At 39.5% G+C, this 25,898-nt stretch overlaps 1 protein-coding gene and 1 long non-coding RNA gene across 3 annotated transcripts in view; one reads left to right on the forward strand and one right to left on the reverse strand.

Moving 5' to 3' along the window:
* The window catches only part of apba2b (amyloid beta (A4) precursor protein-binding, family A, member 2b), a 41,132-nt gene that overhangs the window by 9,154 nt on the left and 6,080 nt on the right, over positions 1-25,898 (forward strand). Inside the window, exons 2-9 of one of the 2 annotated variants that reach the window (XM_077519052.1) lie at positions 9,261-9,739; positions 11,943-12,985; positions 15,750-15,830; positions 18,680-18,719; positions 19,148-19,293; positions 21,808-21,843; positions 22,578-22,664; positions 23,369-23,554. In XM_077519052.1, the coding sequence (XP_077375178.1) occupies positions 9,301-9,739; positions 11,943-12,985; positions 15,750-15,830; positions 18,680-18,719; positions 19,148-19,293; positions 21,808-21,843; positions 22,578-22,664; positions 23,369-23,554 (2,058 nt within the window). In that variant the 5' untranslated portion in view covers positions 9,261-9,300. The remainder of the gene's footprint in view (positions 1-9,260; positions 9,740-11,942; positions 12,986-15,749; positions 15,831-18,679; positions 18,720-19,147; positions 19,294-21,807; positions 21,844-22,577; positions 22,665-23,368; positions 23,555-25,898) is intronic. The other variant, XM_077519053.1, reaches the window with a different exon arrangement.
* LOC144017457 (uncharacterized) lies at positions 17,037-25,813 on the reverse strand. Its single transcript, XR_013283190.1, has 5 exons — positions 25,664-25,813; positions 21,901-22,002; positions 21,727-21,820; positions 20,983-21,072; positions 17,037-19,296 (listed from the first exon to the last, which is right to left on the reverse strand). It is a non-coding gene; the product is annotated as an uncharacterized LOC144017457 (long non-coding RNA).

The raw sequence follows: 25,898 nt of genomic DNA on the forward strand, positions 1-25,898 counted from the left end.
GGAGGGGAATCTGATCTGTTTACGCAACATGACACAACAACAAATGAATAGATGTTGTGTTTTGATGTTCAAATGCTTTCTCACAGCAGTTGGTGGGGGATAGAAAAATAAAAACTTAAAACATGGAGGACTGTTAACCAAATATGTGCTCTATGTGTAAGTAAATGGTGTTGGGAAGATTTCAGGCTTCCCTTGGGACTTGTGTGTTTCCCTTGGGTTCAATAAAGCATGAAGGATGCTGGGAGGTGTTGCAATTCCTGCTTAACCTGCCACTGCTTCACAAGGATTGATGTGACAGATGCACACATGGACACACACTGCACACTTGGGATTCAACAGCAAGAGACATTGGTAGATATTAGTGCACACTGTCAAGCAAGCCTAAATTCGTAATCGATGCGTATATTTAGTAGGGATGGGCAATTAATCGAAATTTCGATCTTGGCTTCGCACGACCTTCAGACAACATTAGAATTAAAGGAAAATGATTAATGTGCTAAACCATGCGGTGTATTTTATTTGCAAGTTCCCAACATTTTGATAGTACCCTGGATGTGCGATGTTGGTGGTTTGCAGCCGAGTGTGAGGCAGTTGGGATGAATATCAGCACCAAATTTGAGATCTGTGGTCTGATGAGACCAAGGTAAACTTATTTGGTTCAGATGGTACAAAGTGTATTTAGCAGGCAACCAGATGAGGAGCACAAAGACAAGTGTGTCTTCCTACAGTCAATCATGGTGGTGAGAATGACATGGTCTGGGGCTGCATGAGTGCTGCAATGAGTGCAATGGGGAGCTACAGTCCATTGAGAGAACCATAAATGCCAACATTTGCTGTGATGTACTAAAGAGCATGTTCCAGTCCTTCTAGAAAATGTGCCACGTGGAAGTATTCCAACATGATAATAACCCCAAAGACCGGAGGTGGACATTCCGTCAATATTGATGGAAGGTCCGTCAATCCGTCAATGACAGGCACCTGCTTTGTTGATGATTAACAATTGATGACAAACTTTAAAAAAAGAAAAAAAAGAAAAAGAAAAAATGACCGACTGAGCAATCCCGGAAGTGGGTTTTTGTTTGTCAATTTAATCATTAATAACCAGGTCAGAGACTGACGGGTGCACGTCCCCTTCTATAATGTCTCAAGTAAGTTAACAGCAGACATTGGTTTTGTCACAAGGGACTTCAAATTTAATAGACTTGGACAGGACTTGAGTGAGCCCATTTGATATGTGCACCTTGCTGGGCATCTTTGGGCGGCCGTATCTCCCCACTCCTACGTCCGACCGGGGACATACGAGCATCCGCATTCGTCTTGACGGGACCAACAGTGCCTGTTCCGTCGCTCCACGACATTGCATTCTGAGATAGAAAATATATCCTGTGCTGTATAACAAGTAAAAAAAAAAAACTACTTTTAATGGAAAAAAATGACTGTAAATGAAAAAAACCAAACAAATTATAAATGAAAAAGCATTCATAATAAACTAAAAATCATACCAAAACGAAAAAATAAATATAATTAATGGAAAAAAATAGATACTGTGCTTTATATTGTAACATGTAATTTAAAAAAATAGCAACATACTTTTAATGGGGAAAAAAATGAATGTAAAAGAAAAAAGAACATATATGATTAATTTAAAAAGCATTTATAATAAAAGAAAAATCATGCCAAAATGAAAAAACCTATAATAAATGAAAAAAATAGATATAATTAACGGAAATTTAAAAAAAAAGAAAATTAACGCGGAATCCCATTATCGCGGGTAGTTTTTGGAACGTAACTCCCGCAATAAACGAGGGAACACCGTTTTGGATTTTATGTTAACACAGCCATATTTACAATTTCATATGGACCAGCGTGAATGAAATATAGCAATCACGATTTTGTAAAAGGCATACAAAGCTCGCCGCGAGGCCTCATTCATTCTGAATGAATAGCTCAGTGACATTCATTTGGCCGAGTCAATGGCTCATCGTCATTACTCTCCGGTGTCCGAAGCCTTCCGGCAACCACTAAAGCCGCCATTCCCAGGATGGGAGCCATTTCCATGGGCCGCTCCGGGCTGGAGCTGTCATTCAAGGGAATGGGTGCACTTGGCCCGACGAGCGGTGTGTTGTGCACTTGCGTTTTTTTTTTTGTTTTTTTTTAACCACAATCTTTAAAATTTCATCCAGTAGATGATAAATTGTAAATATGGTTCAGCATTGTTGTAAAACATTATTATGGTTGTCATATACTGTATTTTTTTACTTTGGCATTCACCTCCGCCTCACTCACGTAAAACCAGGAAGAGGGTGTGTGCCACGGAGTTGCTCGCTGCATCAATGTCGGCCAATCACGACAGTGACAACACCGCCAACCCCTCTCCGATTGGAGGCGCTTATCTGATGTCACGTTGGCGCCGCTCTCAAGTTGAACCATTTTCAATTTGAAGCGCCTTGCCGTCGCGGCAGAAGTTCTCTTGCTGCGCCTCGCCGCAACATTCCGCCGGCCTCGCACCTCACCACATACACAATGAATGGGTTTGACAGGACTGATAAACAACACCAAGCCTCTTTGTGCCCTGTCATTTGTATGGTGCTGCTCCTCTCGGTGCCTGAGCAGTCACTGTCTGCACAATTAGTCCTCTGCGTGTCAGCTGGCCAGTGGTGATAGGGACACAAACAAAAACACTACTTGTATTCATGCTCCATCTGAGGATGAGGAGACATTCACAGGTTTGATTGTCGAGTCAGTCGCATTGTTGTTGATGCAAAAAGGCCTGAAATGTTTTACTTAGTAGTTTTGTTCACGAGAGGCAAACATGAGCCTGAGAGTTGTGGTTAGAATTTTCTCAAGCATCTCTGATACCTAGGAATTTTGATTTATGTGAAATGATTAAGTTAGCACGTCCGCCTCCCAGTTCTGAGGACTCCGGTTCGAGTCCAGGCTCCGGCCTTCCTGGGTGGAGTTTGCATGTTCTCCCCGTGCCTGCGTGGGTCTTCTCTGGGTACTCCGGTCTCCTCCCACACTCTAAAGACATGCATGACAGGTTGATTGGGCGCTCCGAATTGTCACTAGGTGTGCGCGTGAGTGTGGATGGTTGTTCGTCTCTGTGTGCCCTGCGATTGGCTGGCAACCAGTCCAGGGAGTCCCCCGCCTACTGCCCAGAGCTAGCTGAGATAGGCGCCAGCACCCCCCGCGACCCTTGTGAGGAATAAGCGGTCAAGAAAATGGATGGATGGATGAAATGATTAATATTTTTAATTAATTTAGGTGCCTATCACCAATCCATATTAGCATGCCAGGTTTATAGGACCTGTTCCCGCCATCTCTCAACTACACAAGAGATTTTTGCTTTTTGACTGAACTGTAGGTACAATTCCCATCTCCAAGTTCGATGAACATTATTAGCAGATGTCATGAGATTCTGTCAACTTGAAAGAGTGAGAGAGGTACAACCTGGTTTTTGATATACTTTCGGGGAATATAGTTTTTCTTACAGTGTATTGTCCTGTCAAAATAGAATTGTGAGGCAATGGCCAAATGTTCATTAACTCTGGTCAGGTCACCAAGCTCAATAGTTTTGTGCTGCTGCCATTATTCTGGATTCAAAAGACCTGAGTGAGGTAAGGAGAGCGAAGCCTGTGAACAAGTAACTGAGCTTGATGAAAAGATGACACTGAATGAGGATTACAGGCCAGAGGAGGGATGGATTTTAGAGAGGTCTCAGTAAGAAAAAGGATTGATTGAAGAAGACCTGCAAGATTTGGTGGAACATTGTGTCATTCAACGAGTAATTCAAACCGTGAGCTTCCCTGCGATTTTAGTGGCAATTCAGTTTAGCCTTGTGGATTTCAAATCTTCAGCTGGCCAGATCAAATATTGTTTATTCATAACAAGGTCAAAAGAGAACTCAAGCAGGATGAATGAAATATCATCATTACTATAAAATCTTTAGCTAATCACTAGCTAAAAAATAATAACAAGGATATATGGCAATGCCAGAGACTTTGTTCTCATTGTCACCATGTTTGGAGTTCAGTTTTGTCTATGTTGGATTTCCTTGCCAGGGATTCAATTATAATATGGTGTGTCTTTGATGTTCATCTAGTGTCGAAACTTGCAAAAATAGTTTACATCAGCACAATGACTATTTGAATGCTAAATTGTCATTCCCTGGAAGTGTCTTTTTGATAATTGGCTTAGATCCTTCTATGAGAGACGGTGCTAAAAAAAAAAAAAAAGAGAGTTGCTGTGGAAACGGTCAAGGGTGTAGTTGTGCTTGAGGTGGCAAGCAAGATGGACATTGGCAAGCAGAATGAGGGAAGCGTAGAATGGGTTTCTGTGGTCCTGTGCCATTCCCGCTGCTAACCAACTCTGCTTGCCTCCTTTTCCTGTCTCCCGCAACACTCTCTTGTTGTCGTCGTCTTAAAAGTGAGTGGGAGGCTTTAAGGAGAACAAATGCTGAATCTCAATGAGACTGTTGAGGAGAGACTCCTTTTCGAACATAGTCTGTTAGCTTGTGATCCAATTTGAAGTGTAAAGGCAACAAAGACTGATACATGTAATACTGTAGATGTTGTGGCCATAAGTTAACAGTGCAAATAGCAAATAGTCCAACAGAATGTTTCTCAATGTATATTTGCAAGAAATTTTGGAACATTATCATCTCTGACCCTTACTATCATTAAAAGATTCAGAGAACCTTGAGAAATCTCTGCACGTAAACAGCAAGGCCCCCAAAAAAACAAAAAAACAACAACAACAACACAGCAACATTGAATGCACATGACCTCTCCTATCCCTCAGGTGGTTCTGCATTTAAAAAAAACATCATTGTGTCAAGGATCTAGACATGTGGGCTCAGGAATACTTCAGAAAACCACTATCAGTTAACAGTTTGTCATACATCTACAAAAGCAACACACTTTATATGCAAAGTGAAAACCATACTGTATATTAACAACCCCCCAAAACAGTGCTCATCTAAGATGGAGTGACACAAAGTGGAAAAGCATGCTGTGGTTTGACGAGTCCACATTTCAAATTGTCATGCATCAGAGAATACATTGAATTTACAGATTACAGTAAATTGAAACAAATTTGCTTAAACTGTATATTACTGTAGGACCAATATAGCTAATGCAAAAGAAAAACATTTGTAAAGGTTTGGCATTTAAAAAAAGATACAACCATACTGACTGACAACATCAGAACAATCCCCATTTACACTGATCTACAAAGTAACATTAACTTGCTAAATGTTCACATATAATACCAAATACTTCTCCTCTCTTTCCTACCAAATGGTTTATTTGTAAACCCCAAACTCAGTGTATATAAATTGAGAATAGGAGTTATTGAAATAATGTGTCTCCGCTCGTCACAGTAAGTACAGGGTACACAATAAATTCTGTAGAGTAATTAAAAAAAACATTCGGTCCCAGTGTAAAGAAAGTAAACTTTACACTTGAAATTTAACAAAAAAGGGAAAAAAAGTACTCAAAGGTTGAAGAACAATCGCAGAACCTTTACATTGGGAGACTGCTAATCTACCCTCTGAGCCATGCCACTCCTACCATGTGTCAGTATGTGGCTGGTATCAGGTGGAATTCTTATACCTCCTAGACCATTTTTTGTCTCCTTTTGGATAGAACAGCAATATGGTATCTAACTGTGGGCATGGTAGAGTGACTGTCTCCCATGCTGAAGGTTTGGGATTGTTCCTCAACCCTTGAGTATTTATTTATTTATTTATTTATTTATTTATTTATTTATTTTAAATGACAATATTTGACTCTCTTCCAAGTGTAAAGTTTACTCTGTTTTGACTGGGACCAAATATAGTTTTGTTTTGTTTTTTAGAGTAAAATTTACTCCACAAAATTTACTGTGTATAAATTCTGCTGGACAAGCTATCAACAACCATTTCATTTGGTTCCATCAGTCAACCACGCATGTGTCCTATTTTAGAACAATTAGCTTAAAGTGTTGACATTTATGATAAAGCAGTGTTTTGACAAATTTAAAGGTCCATTCTTTCAGGTTTGCAATTTGACACATGAAAACAGTCCGATTTAGCCCTGCTTTATTTTTTTTATCTTGTTTTCATTTTGAGTTGACGTGTCCACACTGGAGAGTTTGTAAACAAACACAAGTATGGACCTCTGGCGACCAAACATCCACCCCCAAGCAAAGCATTCTGTTAAAAGCTTTGGTGAAGGTCTTTATTCTGTTTGGTCATTGCTGAAACAAGTAAAAGAAAAGACACATTTCGGCAAACCCTTTTCTGAAATTTCAAGACTGGTCAGTTTCTACATTAAAAAGACTTTACATTGATATGCTAATGGTAACCATGGAGGCCCCATTACCAAAGTCAGACATTGGTGATTTTCTCTTTCCCAATAAATCCTGGTCTCATTCACAAGAGTGATTGGAGGTCACACCTAGATCAAGCAGAGACATTAGTATTCCCAGGACCCTCACTATGCTTAAGCCATCTGCTGCTTTCGGACTGTTTCTCACTCTTTCTCTCCTCCTCAACCTTGCATAAACAAACGGCACACATGCATCTGCCAAACAAATGGAGTGTCCGATGATAATTTAAAGCTCCATCTCACTCGAGCGAAAGCATTTTGTGGCAGACAGAAATAGGTTCGGTGGAGATGATAGCTTGGCTTTGATTGTTCCCCAGTTGCTGCTCAACGCAGACTATTGGGATGCTGCAGACAGGCTAGTACCATTCTGTGTATGGACACCCATTTGTAGCATTTTTATGGACTTAAAAAACATTTCACCACTGCAAAATTTTCAGCACATGTATGTAGGTGACAGTCAAATACAGGTACAATATACTGTATATTGGAACTAGGTACAGTGATTTATTCACGGTTCGTAATAAAAGGTGGGGATGACATGGTCCTTAATTAAAGAGGAAGTCAACGTTAAACTTTTCTTGACAATAATTTGCCATGTGTAACCCCAATTGTCTCAGCATAACATTCTGATTAATATAACATTTGCGGAACATGAGTTCTGCAGCAAAATCCATCCACTTTGTCTAACTCAGGGGGCAGCCATTTTGCCACTTGCTGTTGATTAAAGATGAAATCACAGTTGCGAGCAAGCTCATCTGTTTTCTGAAGCTGCACTGTGATGGGTTTGTACCTGTTGTGTGCTGAGAGGTTTGGATCCCAAAGGCGCAGACACAAATAAGATTTTATCTATGTATTCACATCGAGAGGCACAGAAACTCGGAGATGCTGTATACAGGAACAGGTGGACAATAATCTAGCAAAATACACACAATTCTCAGACTCTTATATAGACAGTCAATCAATCTCATTGGTTGTGGCTAGACATGTGAGTACCAGTACTAACATGGAATTCTCTGATTGGCTGTTAACCCAGTAATTACAGATAGGGGTGTTAAAAAAAAAAATATATATATATATCGATTCGGCGATATATCGCGATACTACATCGCGCGATTCTCGAATCGATTCAATAATCGGCAGAATCGATTTTTTTTTTTTTTTTTTTTTTTTTTTTTTTTTTTTTTTTTTTAGGATTCACACCTTGAGCATGGAAGAATGTTATATGAACGGAACATTAAGCCTTAATATTTTATTTTAATGCTGTTCAAACATGAAACAGATTACAACCTCTATAAGACTGAAATTTCAGATAAATAAATAATACATTTTCATATAAATCTTACACTCTACAAGCTTACTGATTAGTATTTTCTAAATTTGAATGAAAAAAAATCGCAACAATCGACTTATAAATTCGTATCGGGATTAATCGGTATCGAATCGTGACCTGTGAATCGTGATACGAATCGAATCGTCAGGTACTAGGCAATTCACACCCCTAATTACAGATAGTTTTTGACATCATATAGCATAAAAGATTCCTGACATCACACAGTCCAGACATCATATAGCCTAAACTAGTTGAACCTGGATGCAGTTACATCAATACCCAAAACAGACACATAACGGGTCGTGAACTCTGGTGCACGGTCATGAACTCTACTCAAACTTAACCCAGGCGTGACCCCAGACATGAGACAAGACCCAAACGTTACGCCTGCATGACTCGAGTCATGACAGCACCTGAGGCCTGAGCAACTGTGATGCCATTTTCACTCGACAGCGAGTGGCAAAATGGCCGCCTTCTGATATTGATAAAAGCTGCAGGATTTTGCTGCTTAACTCATATTCGTCTAATGCAATATTAACCAAAATACCGTATTTAGACTAGTGGGGCTGCATAGAACATATTGTCAATATATTTTTTGAGGGGGGGTTGACTTCCCTTTTAAAACAAATGTGTCTAAATGTGTCTTAATTGACCTAAATCTGCTAAATACAATTTGTGAGTATTGAATAAGAATATGTTAAAAAAAAAAAAAAAAAAAAATGAAGATCAATCATACTTCAGTAGGGCAAAATTTTACCATTATCCAAGTGCTTCTCAATATTGGAATCCAACAAAGAGAAGGTCAAAGGGGAGCTTTCCCCGCCCCTGAGATGCAGTTGCCCATGGTTACTGAACCTTACTCCCTGTTCAGGAGGGTTGTGCTTCAACAAGCGGATGTTAGAATATAATGTAGAGAAGCGGGGCGGGTGGAGTCAGCGAGGTGCATGCTGTGTAGCGGCTGGTGGGGGGAAGGGAGGAGCAAGGAGAGAGCTAAGGGAGTGAACACTGAGCCGTTGTTAACACCAGTTCACCACATCACATTTCACGACCTCAGGTAAGAGGTTCATTCGGAATTATTTTTTTGTTTTGTTTGACCAGTTATGGGCTTTTACAACATTTTAGTAAAATATTTGTTCTATTAGATATTTGATTGTCTACATGTGCACATTTAGTCAACTGCAATTATGTCCACCTATAATTAGTACGAATTACTGTTGATGAACTAGACAGCAATCATGTCACTGATGTCCACATGCAATATTGGTTAGCTTGAGGATTTCTACTGTTTTTTTTTTTTTTTTAGTAGCTAATTGTGTTTCAGTGCGAGCTTGTTGCTTCGTAGCTAATTCCTATAATCACTCATGATTGTAATTGTAAACTGTGGAAAGCTGTCAAATGGACGCTGACAAGAGATGGCAGGGCACTGAAGGGTGTGCTTGAAAGCTGAATAATAATTGGTGCCGTGTCATGCTGCTTTGCTGCTTTGAAGAGTCTGTATTGTGATTTTCTGAAGATGAACGTGCTCATATCTTTGCACCTGTGTGTCTTTGTGTCGCTTTTAGGAGTACACCATAACAATGCACGGCCTGTAACCCACCAAAGATGGCTCAAAGGAAGCGGCCCGGGACCCACAGTGTGGCTCCTCCCGTCGCCACCTCCTGTCCCACAGCTCATCAAACAGAATCATGTGATTTGAAAGCCATCCACCCTCGGCAGCGGCCGACCCGCTACCCCAAGGAATCACATGTGCCCAAGCCCCTTCCCCGAACCTGTAAGGCGCATTATTCTTCTCTCAAATGTGAGGATGAGGTTCCCAGCTGTCCAGAAGTGGATGTGGACGCAGATGTTGAACTAAAGCGGTATAACAATCAACGGGATGTAGAATTAGAGGACCAAAGACCTGCAACGCCCTCGACACCTGAACATGAGCAAGCTAACCATAACCAGGCGGACTTTCATGATGGAGCTGACAGCCTGGATGATGACTCGTGCTCTGACTACATTAACAACACTTCAGAGGATGAGGAAGACTATGATGACGGTGAGTGATGTCATCAGTGAATAAGAGTTAAAAAAAAAAAAAAAAACTGATGTCAACCCCATCAAGTGGGTCTTGTTTCCTCGTGCATTTCTGTCGACAGATTACTCTGTTTAAATAGTCGTAAGATGTTTTGCATAATTCGAATGCCTCTAGCTTCCAAATAAGAGAAATTCACACTATTACAAATATATGTTTATATTGTTTGTGAATGATCAGGACAAAGGTATCGGGGCATGATTGAAGTCAAGCATCTTTGGATTTGTGACTTTTGTTGTAAATTAGTTTCTTCTCTGATTCCACTCGTCCTAATAACCTGATTTGATGCATATCATTCTTTGGAGCAAGTATTGCAACATTACGTACCCCAATTTTTTAATATTTGCTAACCGATCCCTCGCTGTCATCTAGCTCTGCTACCTCAAAGGTTTATTTTACATTGTATTCGCCCAAAATGTTGGTCAAATTCTGAACTGTATGACTTTAGAAGGCTCTAATGTGTTATGTTTTTTATGTTATCGTATCATCTTTTAGGAATATGTATTTTGTCTGTTGCCTTTTGTTAAGTCGCCAGTAGATGTGCTTTAAAGATTGTCATTACTCTTACTTGAGGGTGATGAATATGTACCACAAGCATCCTTTGTTCCCTTGTAGAGCGCGACATAAATCCAAGTTACAATTATTATTACAGTGAACCCTCCCACAATAGGTGAACATTTCTAATATATAGAGACCATTAGAAAAACATATTTTTAAAGTCGTACCTCGGGATGCAAGATGGAGAGTAGACAGTGTATTCAAGATAAGGTATGAATTTGCCTTATGGGAGAGATTTGGAGCCTATCGTGACGTCCAATCATAGTAATGCATATTATGTTTTTGTATCCCCTTCATACTCCCTGCATCAAATGGCTGTTTTCCGTTGTTCGCATTGGCAAATGCTACTTACAAGCTGCGGCTGGATCGCTAATCGTGATGCAAGGGAAAAAGTTTGAGTCTACTCAGCATAATTTCGTCACTAATCATCGCCTCCATGGCAGCTGTGTAAAGCTACACTACACTACTGTATGTAGTGTTCTCACGAAGACTGGGATAAAGATGGGGTGTCATGCTAATTGCTAAACTATCGAAATACTGTCTCAAAACTCCCAAATACGTGCTTGTGTGATGCAGTGCACTTGTCACATTGGTCTGGTTGGATCTGGTTAAAGTGGAGCGTAACTAATGATAAATAAGAAAACAACTAATGAAGTGCCTTAATAATACAGACCGTAATGGAGTAGCTAACATTTAATTCCGACTTGAAATTTTCACAATAAATGTTATCCTAATTTTTTTAATCGGCATTTTATCAGTTAAGCTTCTCTAATGATGTATATAATTAAACTTTTCAGAAATTCTATATTTATTTATTTATTCTTAATTAAAAATATGTTTACCATTAATTGATATCAAGATACATACCGTTAGCATGAAGGGATGCCGTTGATACAGTGATGTGAATTTTTGGCCATATCGCCCAGTACTAGTCTCCCTCGCACATAGTTTAAACAAATTTATTTATTTTTAAGTATTTCTTAGTACTTGTTCTCTCGCTCTCGCTCTCGCTCTCGCTCTCGCTCTCATTTAACCAAACCATATACGGTAATTTTGTCCAGGAAAAGTCTGCTAGCTTAATGCTAACATTTAATCTAATGCACCTAACATGGGCTAACGGAAATTATCATAGATGTTCCTGTAATTACAAACCTTCAAACAACCACTACTTTTTTACACATGGAGTGGCAACATATACAAACAGAGCATTCAGTAATACGGGCATGTACTGTCACTCTGCTCTGTGGTAACAAAAAATATTAAGAGGGCAAAACATGGTACTGTATTACAATGAACTTGAAGGGGCATCTTCTTCTTCTTTCCCTTCGTTATGCTACATTCCTTGCAGTAGACCTAAGTGCTGCCCAATGTGATGCTACACTGAAGGTGCTTCTCTAAATTCAGACTTGCCTATAAACATTGTTTCAAGTTTGTGATCCAGCAGGGAAACACGGTCTTACTCAATTCTCAAAATATAGCTGCTTTTTAGGTAAGCTCTGCAAAAGAGGTGTTTCTTCGGATAAAGGTGCATATTTTGTGTTTAGTCATTCTTATGATTACCCCATTAAGGCAATAAGGCATAAACATTTGTGATCATTAACACTTCCAGGACTGGCAGAGGAGGATGAAGGTGTTACTTACTACATCCGCTACTGCCCCGAGGATGAGAGCTACATGGAAGGTATGGACTGCAGCAGCCAGGGAGACTGCAAACACGGTCATGAGCGGGCCTGTACCATTCAGCCAGGTGAAGGCCACACCGAGGAGGCAGTTGAAGAGTGGACTGAAGAAGGGGAGGCAGAGGGAGAGGTGAGAGAGGAGGAGTGGGTGGAAGATGAAGAAGAAGAAGAAGAAAGTGCAGCCAAGGAAGAGTGGAGAGAAGAGGAGGAAGGAATGAGAGAGGCATGGAGGGAAGGAGATGATGAGGGTGGAGAGGAGTGGACGGAGGAGGGTCCAGACAGGCAAGAGCAGTGGGCCGGTAATGAGAGGCAGAGAGTGGAGGAGTGGCCTGAGGGTGAGGGGGAGGTACGCTGTGAGGTGGTGGAGCAAGATCCAGATGAACAGATATACAATGGACGACCAGAACCAATCTTGGACCATCACAATCACCACGACCAACAAGCTGCCATGCAGGATACCCGACACACCTGTCGGCCTGATGAGGAGGATGAGGACGATGCCGAAAGCGAGGACTACTGTCCGAATGACGACGGCGATGAGGAAGGAGATGAACATGAGAGACATGAAAGGGCCTATACTGGAGACTACTACGCCCCGGAGGACAATGGCAACTCTGTGCACGTCTCTCCCTTCCGAGGCCGGAAGGTGTTAGTGGTGGAGGGGGAGACGGGTGAGGAAGCGGAGGAGGACATTGACCAAATAGTTGCTGAGATCAAGATGAGTATGAGCATGGGGAGCCTAAGTAGTGGCACTGATCAAAGTCCAGAAGAACTGGCGCAAGACCCGCCCACAGGTGACTACCTGCACGCCAAGCCCAACACAGCCAGCTACCCGCTAGCTCACCACCGCCATGACAGCAGACCCAAGTCCCTCAACCTGCCTTCTGTGCATCACAACAACGCGGACCTCCAGAGGGGCCTCAAGATCCAAGCGCATTCCCCAGAAGATCGGCAGAGATGGCAACAGGAGCAGGTAGGCTGTGAGACTTTTTACTTCAACGTAGTAACAGCTTCTCTGTGGGATTATCATGTCAGCCACAAATAGGAAAACAGACTGCCTGCTTGAACTGAATTTGGAGGAGAAGCTAGGACAACGAGCCAGCTTGTTCACCAATCAGTTTTGCACATTGCTGCCAATTGTTATTTTTAATGCACAAACCTCTTTAAAGGCATTCCCCAGAGCTCTTTTTTTTAGTACCCTTTGATTTAACAGTACTTCAAATATTGAGGCAGGCATACAAAATGTTGGAAGTTATAAACAAAAGCAATACAGCAATGCATATATGCTCAGTAGATGTGCAGAACTGATATCCATAATGCAGCTTTTTGATGGCTGTCTGGCAGAGCCTTGGAATATAATAGCCGAGATTGAGACCAGGATAGAGTCTGTGATTTACAGGGAAAAGGTTTCTCATTTCTCCACAAAAAATAGGTGTATTCCTACCCCCTACGCCATGTTCTTTGATTAGTCCCTGTCCTCGTGCCCTGCGCTGAGAGAGCGGAATAAATACACATATAAAACACATTCATCCATTACACACACACACAAACTGCACAGATGCTCCCTCACCCAAAGTCAGATGGCTCTACCGTGTGTACATGTGCTTGCACGTTCGCTGTGTGGTGCTCATTTGTAGTCCAAAAGTGGGTCATGATTTTCACGACCTCAATTATTTGAGAGGTTCGCCACCCCCGCCACCACCACCACCACCACCACCACAAGCAAGTTTGATATAAAAGCAGCTGTAACTGAATTTAGCCAAATAGTATTCAACAAAATAGTTTTTGGATTTTTGACTGTCAAATATGTTTAAACTTATATATATTTGCATACGTACTTTGAACGTACGTGGAGGATAAATGCTAAAAACATTTTCTTTCATAATGCCGTGGGGTGTTGATTTGTGCATGCAGAAGTAAAAAAACAAACAAAAAAGTTTTTTTTTTTTTTAATTTGGCCTACATTACACCATTATGTTTGTAAATTAAAATAAACATTTCTTATTCATAATTTTTAGGATTTATCATTACGTCTGCAGTGCAAGGGGTAGTGACTTCCGCATTTACATACTGTGACAAACGTAAATCATGGACTTTATAGCAAAACATAAAAATTATGAATAAGCAATGTTTATTGTTTAATTATTTAACTTTCAAATGTATCGGTACAATATAGGCAAAATACTGAAATTGCATGCGCAAGTCAAAACTCAATGCTATGTTTTTAGCATTTAGCCTACAAGTACGTTTGTAATGGACTCCTCTGGTGTTCTTACAGGAGTTGGACCTGGCTCATTTGTCAAATCGGCAAATTGGACTCTTCTTTTTTTTGCCTCCTAGGAGACTGGCATGTTTTGTGGGAAAATTAGTCTGTTTTTTTATGACAACACGATACATTGCTGAGCTGGACTGTAAGCTAACACATGCTAGCCTAACGCTCATGCAGACTCAGGGATTGTATTGGAACATAATGTGTACTTGTGAACCTTATAATGTTTTAAAAGTATAAATATAAATACATACGTTAATTCATTTGGGGTTAAAGCGGGGCTAGACAAATTTCTGATAGGGCTATAGCACCCTCTAGCCCTGGCTTGGCACTATGCATGGCTGGAGCTGATTAGCATGGGAGAAGGGCAAACATTTCAGTCTCTGGATGTGCAAATCTATCTTGTGTTACTTGGTGTTGATTCTTTACCAAAAAATAAATTAAAAATCAATTTTTATACCTTTATGCTTGAATCCTAAAATGTGCCAAAATTATTCAAGCAAAAAGGGAAATGGACAACACTGCCAGAAGGTAAACAAGAATGTAAGCATTGAAACCAGTGTGCATCTGATTTTTAGCATGTTTGGTGGAGTTTGTGGATATTATGAATGCTTTCCAACCAACACAAAACATTCACATAGCACCTGTGAAGACTATCTCAGCATATTTGTAATTTATAGGAAAATGTTTTCACTTACCAAAATTGTATATTTTCTTTTGTGAGGAAAAAAGCAAATATTTCATTATGCAACTGCTGAAAATATCACAAGTGCAAGTGTGTACCTACTGTACAAGGTTTTTGGTATGTGTATAGTTCTGTGGCGCAACATGATTTTAGCATCCCATCCCAGTGAATAATACAAATCTCATTAACGGCTGTTTGCACAACTGAGTTACAGAACGTGCTGAATACTAATCAGGTCTTTAGCTCTCATTTAGCAAAGAAGGGCACTCGTCATATATGTACAGATTAATTTCAGCTCCATTTGCTCGACAACATTGCCTGCGCCGTTGAATGTCACATTTCCACTTTTCATCTCTGGCCTCCCGGTGGGGAGCAGGTTTATTGGCAAGAGGCTCATTTGTGCCAGTAATGGTAGAATGTTAATAAGCAGCAGTTGTGCATAGCGAGATAGATGTATCCCGGGGAGTCATGATAATCCTCTCCCTGTGTGATTGTGTGCTGGCTGACCTGCTTATAACCATGTATTTGCTGGCAGCTGAGACAAAATACAAACCTGAGTGTTAGGCAAGTGAAAGGCAGCATAATCCTGAGTCACTTCTTTTTCAGACATCATAGTTTGATATCTCCTGAAAGTCTATGCAAATGTGTTGTGTTCTCCATCAGCTTGGATACACTTGTTTCATCCAGGTCTGCAGCAGGTTCAGATCTTTCCCCGGAAGCTTGCTGGCTCCTGTTATTTGTATACTCTTTTTCAAACCTGTTTGTCTTGTGTTGACCTGCCAGGTGAACAATGGTGCAGAGCAGCCCAGAAAACAGCAGCGCTCTGACCTCAACGTTCCCCTGGAGAACAACAACGTGCCAGACGTAAGAACGTAACCCTGCTGTAGTGTTCGCTGATCCTTTCGCACATTTGTCATATTGTCAAGTCCACTGATATTGCTCTTTTGATGAAACAACGGGTGTGTGTGACTATAAAAGAATCATTTTGGAAAAACACGTTCTGTGCTTTTGGTGGATTTCTCATAAGTGCCTGATTTTGTACACGGTAAATTTTGTAGTGTAAATTTGTCTCTATTTAGATAGGGACCAAATAGACTCAGTTTTAGGGTAAACTAAGAGTAGACTATGAAGAGAGTACAATAAAAAATAAAATAAAACTCACTCAAAGGTTGAGGAATGAACTCACAACCTTCAGCTTGGGAGACTGCCACACTACCACCTGAGTTATGTCCCTCCTACTATTTGCTTTTCTCCAAGAGAACAGATCGTTTCTGGTCTTGGAGATGAAGATTCCATGCACTCATGGAATCAGCTGCAGCTGACATGAGTGATATAGTAGCAGAAAGCAGGAGCTGCGTGGCTCAGGGAGTAGCTTGACTGTCTCCCAAGCTGAAGGTCATGAGCTCGTTCCAACCTTGAGTCACTTTTATTTTTGATTTTTTTCCGATTCATTTTTTTTAAACTCTCTTCTAAGTGTAAATATTACTCTAAAACCGAGTCTATTTGGTCCCACTCTAAATAGAGTCAAATTTACTGTGCAGAATTCACTGTGTATTTTAAGTGAAAAGACAGTGGTTGTTTTCTGAACATGCGCCAAAGACTGCTTTTGTCCTTGGTTGTCTTCAGTGAACAGTTAATATCTTGCAGGAATGAACTGAATAGTAATCATACCGCAGCTCAAAGCCAAATAGCATTTCTCCTCCCTCCTTTATAGTATGTATTTTTATCTCGCTTTCACAGAAATGTGTGTGGGTTTATTTATTGGTACTTTCTCTATGCTCATGAACATATAGTAAGACAGATGGGTCCAATTTGTCAAATAATTGCTCAGTCGATAAAAGCATGACATTTGGCACATAACAAACACAGAAGAATAGTTCTAGAAATAGGGTCATCGCAGATTCGACCCCTGACCCAAATGGCAGCAATTTTTCAAAATGCCCAACATAAGTTTGTATTCTTTGGTTTGCAGTCCATCTACAGTTTAGCTTTGTGTATCAAAACATAAATATTACAGTAAAGCCAATGTTAGAGGCCCAACCAAGAAAAGCATGGGTTTGATTTTATTATCACTGGGACATATTGGAATAAAAGCAGATTACATGAGCTCAGTTGCTATATTGGTCATTCTTGATTGAAAGACTCCTGGAAAAATAACAGAATGCACACCAACTTTATATTAATAATCTAGTGCAGTCAAACCATTTAAATGTTTTAACTAATTAAATCGCACAATTTTCCATATTTAATCATGATTAATCATATTTTTCAATCTTATTCCTTCTATTTTTTTTCTTCAATGCTTGTAACATATATCCATCCATCCATCCATCCATTTTCTTGACCGCTTATTCCTCACAAGGGTCGCGGGGGCTGCTGGCGCCTATCTCAGCTGGCTCTGGGCAGTAGGCGGGGGACACCCTGGACTGGTTGCCAACCAATCGCAGTGTAACATATATATCATAAGTAAAATCTTAGGAAACAGTGTAAAATCAAATCAAATACAACTGTGAAACAAAACGATCAAAATGGACGCAAACAATTTTCAGAACTTCTCGCTGACAGATTTAGTTCCTCTCACAGGCACTTCACTCCAGCAGCGTTGCTTTGCGAGGCACCGTGGAGGTAACTTGAGCAAGGAATTTTGCTCTGGGTGGGATGATGCGCCAAAGGCGTACAACTTATAGCCTACTATTTATCACATTTTCTGTACTGACTGTAGTGCTGCTGAGTGCAACAGGATAAAATCAGTGTCAGTCACATTGTCCAAGTTGGCATCGCATAATGCACCTGAAGCCCCTGCCATGCTCCCAGGGGCCAATGATCTTTACGACCGCTCACCTGCTAGATCTGGAGCTCCTGCCGGGCCAACCAAGTGGCCCAAGAACCAATAGAACATCCTGTATAGTCTACAGCACTGCATGGAATTATGTTGATCTATGGCTGGAATATCAGGTATATGCTTGCGCTAATAGCCAGTATGAATCACAAAAACTGTTTATTGTGGCAGATACAACATACATGGTTCTACTGAAGCCAATGTCCTTAGAAGCCTATATTTACTAGGGCTGGGTATTGATTCTAATTTCCTCAATCGATTCGATTCAAAAGAGATCATTTAAATTATGATTTTTTCCAATTCAATCCGATATTAATTATGGAACATCAACTCTTCTTAACTATCAAGGACATGATAAAATCTCCACAAACATTAAATTCCAAATGTGACTGTCAATGAATCATTTTGGAATAACACGTCCTGTGCTTATAGTGGATTTCTCATAAGTGCCTGATTTTGTACATGGAAAATTTTGTAGTGTAAATTTACACTACACTACACTACACTAAATTTACACTACAGCCATTTTGGAAAATGTTTGCCATATGGGCCAACGGTCATATCTGGGACAGCCCTAGCTGATTTTTTTTTCTACAGGGCTAGTTCTATGTTTACACCAAGTTTCACTTTTTATCATCAAATGAGCGATCTTTTTATTTTGTTGCCACAAATCCGCCAAACAAATAGCCTAGTGCAGCAAGACCACTCTTTACTACACTGTATCATCTATCCATTTTGTACTGAAGCCATTCATGGTCATTGGTCAGGGTTGAGCTGAACTTAACCTTTGACAGGAGGCTGACATTTCATTATATCTCAACAATACAGTACATTGTGTGACATCATAACACTGGATTATGCTTTTGTTTTCTAGACTACCAAAAAAGTTGCGTCGTTCCCCAGCTTTGTTGACGGTAAGTAGTTAATTTGTGTGTACACCTGTTGCTGTATGTTGACGTTAAAATAACACACTGAGTTCCACCTCCAGTCTATCCCATGGAAGGCCTGCTTGTGCTCCTTCTGTGCTCTTTCCCTGCCTACTGACAGATGTTAGGCCAAATGATGAGTGAGGGGCTTAGCTGCCTGTCCGTTTCCTTGGATCGTGACAGTGCACAAGTCCCAGAGTGGCTGGCTTGTCTGCATCTACATATCAGACCGATTAATCTCAGCCCAAGCTTCCTCACACATCAACGCCTCCATCAGCTCACAGCCAGCGGCCATCTCATTGCTCACACAATCTGTTATTGTTCTATCGGCGTGGTGCTTGGCTCCGTTTCACCACACCCACACCAAACCCTCCTGTTGGCTTCTTAGTAATACTCATCCTTTCTCCCTGGCGTAGTCCCAGGACCGTGTGAGCCAGAAGATCTGATTGATGGAATCATCTTTGCTGCTAACTACCTGGGATCCACTCAGCTGCTGTCTGAGAGGAACCCTTCAAAGAACATCCGCATGATGCAAGCCCAGGAGGCAGTCAGCAGGGTTAAGGTACTGAAAGAACAGAACAAAAAAAAAAAAAAAATATATATATATATATATATATATATATATATATATATATATATATATATATATATATATATATATATATATTATATTATTATAAGAAGAAGAAAAAAAAGATACACTTTAAATGTTACATATGTTTTCCAAGAAAGAGGGGGGTGGGGGGTGAATGGGGTGGTTGGGAATCCCAGAAAACTGGGAAAATTACAAAATGTGGAAAAAATAGGGATATCAAGATTAGTGCATTATTTTTTACTTAATTTAAAGTTCCTTTATCGCCACTAATTTTTTTAACGTGCGATTAATGACCGTCCCTTATTTGGAAAGCCTGTAGTGGGGGAATTTCAGTCGCAACGCAGCAGACACGTCCACATCAAAATTTAGCAGTAAATGTCATAATAATGCATATATTTGAGATTGGGGTCAATTTTATTTTACAATTTTGAAAATGTGCAGAATTTCACAAGTTACTTCATATTAAAGATTGCACTCAACTGTCACCAATGTCGTACAAATGCAATTATGCCATCTGGTGGCAGAAAATGGCCTTAACACAAATCAATATCACACTCGTTTTTTGCAGTACATCTTCTTATTTTTAACTCAATTTTATAAATTATTGTGAAAAAAATCTGAAATTACCGTATCAATGATGAAAAGATGCAGCCATATTTCTATTAGTTAAACTTTTTTTCCCCACTTTTGTTAGCCAGAGTACTAAACTTAGGAAAAATATTTTCTTGTACATTTTATTGTACATTTAGAACAGATATAAAATTTGTGATTAATCGTGAGTTAAATATTGAAGTCATGCGATTAATTACGACAATAAATTTTAGTCATCTGACACCCCTAGAAAAAAAAAGAAAGTAAAAGGAGGGAAAAAAGAAAACTGCAAATGTGCAAATCCATGTGTGCCCAGCTGCAAACATGCAGGGTTCAACTGCAGTTTTAAGTTGTAATATCACCATTCACCATTAGATGTCAACCATGTCTTTGTTGCGCACACTGGGTCTTATACTATTAGGTTAGTGCCCATGGCATGGGCAACTTGCACATCTGAAAGGTATTTAAAGGTTTTTCAGCAAGATAATGCCAAGCCTGAGTACTAGATTGGCCTGCCTGCAGTCCAGACCTGTCTCCCAATAAAAATGCATGATGCATTATGAAGTGCAGTGAAGTATGATAACAGAGACTCCGGACTGTTGAGCAATTAGTGTCCCCAGTTCCTTAACACTTGTTGAGTGTTGGTAAAGGAAAAAGTGATGCAACACCGGGGTAATCATGGCCGTGTTCGAGCTTTCTGGTGTGTGTTGCAGGACTCAAATTCAAAATAAGGGAATGCTAAAAACAAATACAAAAAACAGTTAAGTTTATCAGTTTGAACAGGAAATATGGTCTTTATAGTGTATTCAATTTAATATAGGTTAAAAAGTATTTGCAAATAGTTGTGTTGTGATCTTATTTACATTTTACACAATGACCCAACTTCATTGGGATTGAGGTTTGTGTTTATATATTCAACAAGCATACTTTTCATTATGCTGATCCACATAATACACTCAACTGTGTGTATGTGTGCCACACTGAGCTTAAAGGAAGAAATCAAGTGTAAATTGTACCAAAGCCTTTGTAGGTTATTTGTGCAGCTCTTTTCTGCATGGTACTTACCGTTTGATGTAATATTTATGTGGCTTTATCCTCACTCACTCCTTCCCGCTGTCTGTCTCCTCCCTGCTCAGCTTCCCCAAAGCAGAGACGCTGTGGAAAGAGCTAATCATGGAGGGGGAACTTTAAAAAAAAAAAAAAAAAAAAAAAAAAAAGGCTGTCTTCTTGAAGGCAACAGTGTTCATACGTGTGCAATCAATGAATCCTGGGCATAAGGCCATTTTAGCAAAGAATTTTGGTTATTGGTAGATGGTGAAAGGAATTTAAAAAAAAAGGGGGTCTAATTGCAACAAGACTTGAATTCAGGCCTGACTTGTCAAATGTAGTCAGACGAGGTTTGGGTTTAGACCAAAGACAAAGGGACTAGGACTGCCTCCAGGTTGATCTAACCAGTTTAATTCCAAAGATGGCAACCTTGCAGTTTTTTTTTTTTTTTTTTTTTTTTAAATGCATCTTGTTGAAATCCTCTTTCCAGGCTTTATGTGCTCCCCTGTCTCTGTACGTTTGATGGTTATTATTATTATTTTTATTTCATGTGAGCAAGTGATACTAGCAAGCACCATCTTTAACAGATTTTTCTTTTTTTTTATTACACTTGGCTTTTTTAAATTCATATCTGAAAACCAAAATGGCTGTGCTTATGCTACCTCCCCACACACCCAGGGACACGCATACACAACTTTTCTGAGAAATGCATCAGCTCAGCTGTTTTTGGTTTGGGACTTTGTTGTCCTACCCTTTATTTACCTCTTTTATTTCCTTCCCTCCTGTTTTTGTGCTCCCATATCTGCTGACCTTGTCTCGTCCAAACGGCCACCCGCCCACCAGAGGGTACAGAAGGCTGCCAAAATCAAGAAAAAAGCGGTGTGTAGTAAATGCAGCAAAAAAGAAAACATCTTGGCCACTTCCATCCTCACTCACCTTTTCGATTTTTTTGTTTTGTTTTGGACTGTAGCGGCTTTTCATCATGTCTTCTGTTGTCATTTGATTTCATTAAATATTTGCCTGTGTCCCCGTCCGTCCCTTTAAGTCAAGCACAGTATGCATGCTTTAAAATAAATAACCAATCACTAACATTTTTCTTTGATGTTGTAGTTAAAATCAAAAAGATGCAAATGAATTCATTGCCTAATTCACCTTTTACATTTACATGTGATGGACAATTTTAAGATTTGATTTATAATAGTTGTATTTATTTTGTCACACCAAAACATCATCAGGGTTAAAGATTTTCATAAACCTGAAATCATAGCACACATCGGAATGCATGTTGTATTTTTTTGGGTGAATTCCACCCATGATGCATATTGCTAGTACTGAGAAAGGTAAGAGGATGCTTGAAGCTATCATAACTGAATCTGGGCAAGGTCTCCTGTAGACCCAAATCTCACATGGGCGGCTTGTAGAGCCAGACTACCATTTCATTTTCTGCTTTTGAAATGTCTCCAGTGTTCCTTAACATGCATACATTTGTTTGGTGTGAAACTTCTGCCTAAATTAAACAATATTGTTAAGATACTATTCATAGGCAGTTGTGAATAACAGACTGGCAGCTCTCGGGCGAGTGACGTAACATTTGCATATTCTATTTTCTCCAGAACCAAGATGGAGACGCTCAAACCCTCACTGAGGTTGATCTGTTCATCTCCACTCAGAGGATCAAGGTCCTCAATGCAGACTCACAGGTGCGTCCATTAATTTGTCCAGTGATTTATTTATTTCACCTCCAGAAGGAACGTTGGGTACTCTCAATCAAGTGGAGAGTAAAGTGGGAGCGTTGTAGCTCCTCCTCAAATCCCACTGCAGATTTTATAACGTGACAGAGGATTAGAGCAGACTTCATAATACCCAAAATGCTTCACAAACATCTGTGCGTGCAGGATGACTCAACATGTACAGTGCTTGTAGCTCGTGTTTAGTACATGAATATTCTTCCTTTTTGCACTCAGTCACATTTTTTGAAGCAGAAAAACAAGGAAGTTGGTTGATTCATTTGTCTGCTGTCAGGCCACGTGCGTTTGTGTACTTAGTGTCCGGCAATGTCTACCCATCCACTTCAATATACTCCCCAATTGACCAAGCACTTTAGAACAAAACAATTTCAAACCTAAATGTCACAAAGCAGCTTAACTTGGCTTTCTGACACTTAAGACATAATGAGAACAATTTCAAAATGGGAAGTAAAAACAGTACTAATGAAAGCAGCACACACCACTAATGACGTGATTAGCTTAACTGCAAATACAAAATTGAATGATACAAAGTGTAATAAATCGGGGGTTTAAAAACTAAAGAAAAGTTACTCAGCTTCATCATAAATGTATTTATGAAAACATTATTAGATTGAGTGAGCAGGATGAGGACTATTGTTGTGTTTCTGTATGTATAGGAAACAATGATGGACAACGCATTGCGCACCATCTCCTACATCGCCGATATTGGAAACATTGTGGTACTGATGGCAAGACGTCGGATGTCACGTACAGCTTCCCAAGATTGCATTGAAACCACGCCTGGGGCGCCCGAGGCCAAGAAGCAGTACAAGATGATATGCCATGTCTTTGAGTCGGAGGATGTAAGTGATGTCATTATTACACTTGCTTGTTAAATCTGGAAAATAATCTTTGTCATTCCCATGATAGCTCCAAATAGAGATCTGTATCAGGCTCAAGCACATATAAGGTTTTGAATGTTGACGTTTTGTTCAAACCTCAAGAATGTTGCCTATACATTAATTATTGTTTGTTTTTCATTTAATTATTTAATATTAATTATTAAATTGTTATTTTTATAAATAAATAAATATCTAATAAATACTAAATAATAATAAAATAATAATCATAAATAATAATACTAAAAATTATTATTATAATTGTACATTTTTAAAAATTGTTTAATTAAACATTCATTTCTGAATTATTTTTTTGCAGAAAAAAATGACCTCCGTTTTGTTTTCATTTAGCTGAAGGAAATTTTGGTTCATCCAGTTGTTAATTTGCTCTAGAGAATGATACAATACGTTAATAGAACTGCTGTCATTTGGGGACATTGATAAATACAGTTGTGTGTCATCTGCGTAATTATGATAGTCAACATCGGCGTTCTGAAGCATTTGACCCGAAGTTAACACATACAGACTGAACAACAGGGGACCAAGGACTGACCATTGAGGGACCCCATGTCATGGCCTTTCGATCAGATTCAAAAGTTCCAATAGTCACAAAGTAACTCCTTTCCTCCAAATAGGACCTGAACCATTTAAGTGCTGTTCCATTTCACCCCACCCAATTTTCTAGCCTGTCTAACAGTATATTGTGATCCATCGTGTCAAATGCTGCACTGAGGTCCAACAAGACGAGCACCGATACCTTCCATGCATCAGTGCTCAATCTTATATCATTCAGTACTGCATTCAGAGAGAGGAACACTTGGCTTGGATGTGAGAGAGGAGCACTTGGCGTGGACGTGGAGAAACTTGACCAGACGTAGAGAAACTTGACCAGACGTAGACATTATCTACACAACTTAGCACACTTCAACTGGACAAGACAAGACAATACAGTGCTACCTCAACGCATGAACAAACCCCACTGACTAAATACAACACTAACGAGACTAACAAGACACAACTGGGAAACAGCAAGCAGAGCGCACTAATTAGCAAAACAAACGGGGAGGGGAGCTACACACAGGTGGACGAGGTTAACTATGACGAGACAAAAACGGATAACAGTCAACATAAACACCCCAAACTAAACCAAAACCCAACCCCCTAAAACCAAAACATGACAAAATCTGTACCAAAATTTCAAATTGTCATATGCTATAGATAACAACAATCAGATATTCCAAGCCTTTTATTGCTACATTATTACAGTAACTTCAACAATAGTTAAACTATTGTTGACTTCTGATTTTAAAACTTGCTATCCATGAACTTTTGTACTGTATATGTATGTCAATACATTTTCTCAACGTGCTTAATAATATATGTATATTTTTATTCAACTGTTTAGAAACAAAATTCTTGTTTTTCCTTGAATTCTTTTCAACAAAATTTTACTGTCACCTTCTCAAGGTGTAGAACAGGGAGGGGTGTCAAATGCACGGCTTGTACCGTTAAAAAATAAATAAATAAATAAATAAAAATAATCATGACAAAAGAGTAACGTCAGGCCAATTAATCAAACTGCCAAAATCAAAACATAAATTTGTAATTTCACAAATGAGCAATGCAACTTGTACACAGAATTAACCTGAATGTCATGATTGTACATGCATTGCATTCTGGGAACAATATCTATGCAAAACAGGTAGATATAACGTGCCCAGAACTTATACGGGCAAAGTGTTGTCACTTTCATTCGTTCATTTGCATTTGCGTTACCGGTATTTATTTATTTTTTTTCTAAACAATATAGTTACAGTTGAGCCCCACAATTTAGGGCTGGCCTTCAAATTAGCCAAAACATCAGTGTATAACTGACCCCAATTGTTTTTAAGTTATATATTGTGATTTTCCCATCCCAGCCAACTTTTATTAATATATTTATCAATCACATAAATCCCATAAAAGTGATTAAAAAATTCTAAACATATCACTTAATTTGTTCAAACACAAAAAAAATACATAAAAAATAAAACATTACTAATAAAAAACACACACACGGGGCATGGGGCTAACCTGAACTTACTCTCCAACAAACTGAGAGAGCTGTCCCATATAAGTCAGCCCATCAAGAAAAGGTTGCTCCTTTGTTATTTCAGGTGGACTTAAGGGATCTTTAATTGTGCCGCTCAAGGCTACTTTTACAGGGTTAGGGTTAGCCTAATCATCACCATGGCTCTAAGACCTTTGAAGAAGCATTTGGGAAGATGATGCGTCATTTGCTTTTGCGAAGTATTAAAGGCTTTTTCAA

The sequence above is a fragment of the Festucalex cinctus genome, chromosome 4 (assembly GCF_051991245.1).
Source record: "Festucalex cinctus isolate MCC-2025b chromosome 4, RoL_Fcin_1.0, whole genome shotgun sequence".
Taxonomy (NCBI): Eukaryota; Metazoa; Chordata; class Actinopteri; order Syngnathiformes; family Syngnathidae; genus Festucalex; species Festucalex cinctus.